At 47.1% G+C, this 1,992-nt stretch overlaps 1 protein-coding gene across 1 annotated transcript in view; it reads left to right on the top strand.

Moving 5' to 3' along the window:
• The first annotated feature begins 510 nt into the window (after positions 1-510).
• The window catches only part of OTP (orthopedia homeobox), an 11,516-nt gene continuing 10,034 nt past the window's right edge, over positions 511-1,992 (top strand). The window contains exons 1-2 of the mRNA XM_072413802.1: positions 511-607; positions 1,004-1,413. Of these exons, the coding sequence (XP_072269903.1) occupies positions 571-607; positions 1,004-1,413 (447 nt within the window). The 5' untranslated portion in view covers positions 511-570. The remainder of the gene's footprint in view (positions 608-1,003; positions 1,414-1,992) is intronic.

Genomic DNA, 1,992 nt, shown 5'->3' with positions numbered 1-1,992 from the left:
AAAAAAAAGTACCATATAATTGTAGCAATATTTTATTGTTTCAATCATATAACTATGAATTGTAATAAAACTATTTATATTTTTTATTTATGATGATTGTATGTTGGTACATTGCACATATGTCTCTGTGTTTGCTGTATTTGTGTTTTTAGTGGAGATTTGCTCAGGTATAAGTCCAGTTTGCTGACACCGGTGGTAGAAGGTGATGGCAGCTTGTGGGATTTGGTGTCAGGATCCATGGAGGGCTGCAGGGAGGACCCCCATACCCCCCCTCCTCCTCCTCCCCCTCCCCCCCTGCACTCACACTCAGCCTGTAGCAGCAGCAGGGGGACCGGCAGTGGATGGTGAGTCGGTGACATTTGCAGCTCGCTCTGTGATTGGTCGGCAGTGACAGCCGCACCTCCCCGCCTCTCTAAAGGACATTATAATGCAGGGGACCCCCTTTTTAAGCACAAACCGAATTTTCTTTCATTTAGCCCATCTATATCTATCTATCTATTTTTATTTTGAAATCGTTAAGCAGGCGGCAGGATTTGGGGGGGACAGGCTTTCGCCCTGGAGCGGTGCGCGATGCTGTCTCACGCCGACCTCCTGGACGCCCGACTCGGTAAGTAGTTTTTGCTTTTTTTTTTTCTCCTCCCCTCCCAGGAAAAGCGTCAATTTGCGCCTGATTCCGCCTTAATGCGCTCTAAATGGGCTAATTCCTTGTAAAGTAATTGTGTAGGATTAAACTTTAATTGGATTTCCGTGCAGTCTTAGAACCCAAGGAAGCTGCAAATTATTTCCTGGGCACTTTGGGTGACTTTTTCTGCTCCGTCCGGTCCGATTTTAGGAAACTTTGGCAGAGTTTTTGTGATTGGCTGATGTGTGAGTGCGGAGCCGGGTGCGGAACGGTCAGCCTGAGGAGCGGGCACCTGAGGGGGTTGCTGCAATGTATGTGCTGTGAGATGAGGCAGGTAGGTGGCCACTCATGTTCACCCACCTCTCTATTCCTCCTGTACAGGGATGAAGGACGCGGCTGAGCTGCTGGGGCACCGTGAGGCGGTGAAGTGCCGCCTAGGAGTTGGGGGGTCGGACCCGGGGCACCCCGGAGATCTGGCCAACAATTCCGACCAGGTGGAGGGCACCACACTGCTGCCAGGCGAGGACATCACCAGCGTGGGCAACAACCAGTCCTCCCTGGCAGTCAGCAACAAAGACCCGGACAAGCAGCAGCAACAGCAGAACCCCAACCAGTCGGGCCAGCAGCAGGGCCAGCAACAGGGGCAGCAAAAACAGAAAAGGCACCGAACCCGCTTCACCCCGGCACAGCTAAAGGAGCTGGAGAGGAGCTTCGCCAAGACCCATTACCCTGACATCTTCATGAGCGAAGAGCTGGCGCTGAGGATCGGCCTGACAGAGTCCAGAGTGCAGGTAAGAGGGCAGGTCGGCCCCGACTCACCTCAATATACATATTGCATTATCATTAAACTGTATGCTATATAGCGCCAACATTGTATGCAGCGCTGTACATTAAATAGGGGTTACTAATGACAGACAGATACAGACAGTGACACAAGAGGAGGAGAGGACCCTGCCCTCAAGAGCTTACAATCTAGGAGGAGAGGGAAGTAACACGCAATCTAATATAATAACCAGCCCGGCACTGGCTGACAGCATAAACTTGTAGAGATGTATTCACATAGGACTACATACAGACTTCTATCTATCTATCTATACCATATCAATCTATCCATCCATCTATCTATCTATCTATCTATCTATACCATATCTATCTATCTATCTATCTATCTAATCTATCAATCCATCTATCTATATCTATCTATCTATCTATCTATCTATCTATCTATCTATCTATCCATCTATCTATCTATTTATATATCCATCTATCTATCTATCTATCTATCTAATCTATCAATCCATCTATCTATATCTATCTATCTATCTATCTATCTATCTATCTATCTATCTATCTATCTATCTATTATCTAT

Source organism: Pyxicephalus adspersus, chromosome 6 (genome assembly GCF_032062135.1).
Source record: "Pyxicephalus adspersus chromosome 6, UCB_Pads_2.0, whole genome shotgun sequence".
In the NCBI taxonomy this organism is placed as follows: Eukaryota; Metazoa; Chordata; class Amphibia; order Anura; family Pyxicephalidae; genus Pyxicephalus; species Pyxicephalus adspersus.
This window is presented reverse-complemented; position numbering and strand designations above follow the sequence as displayed.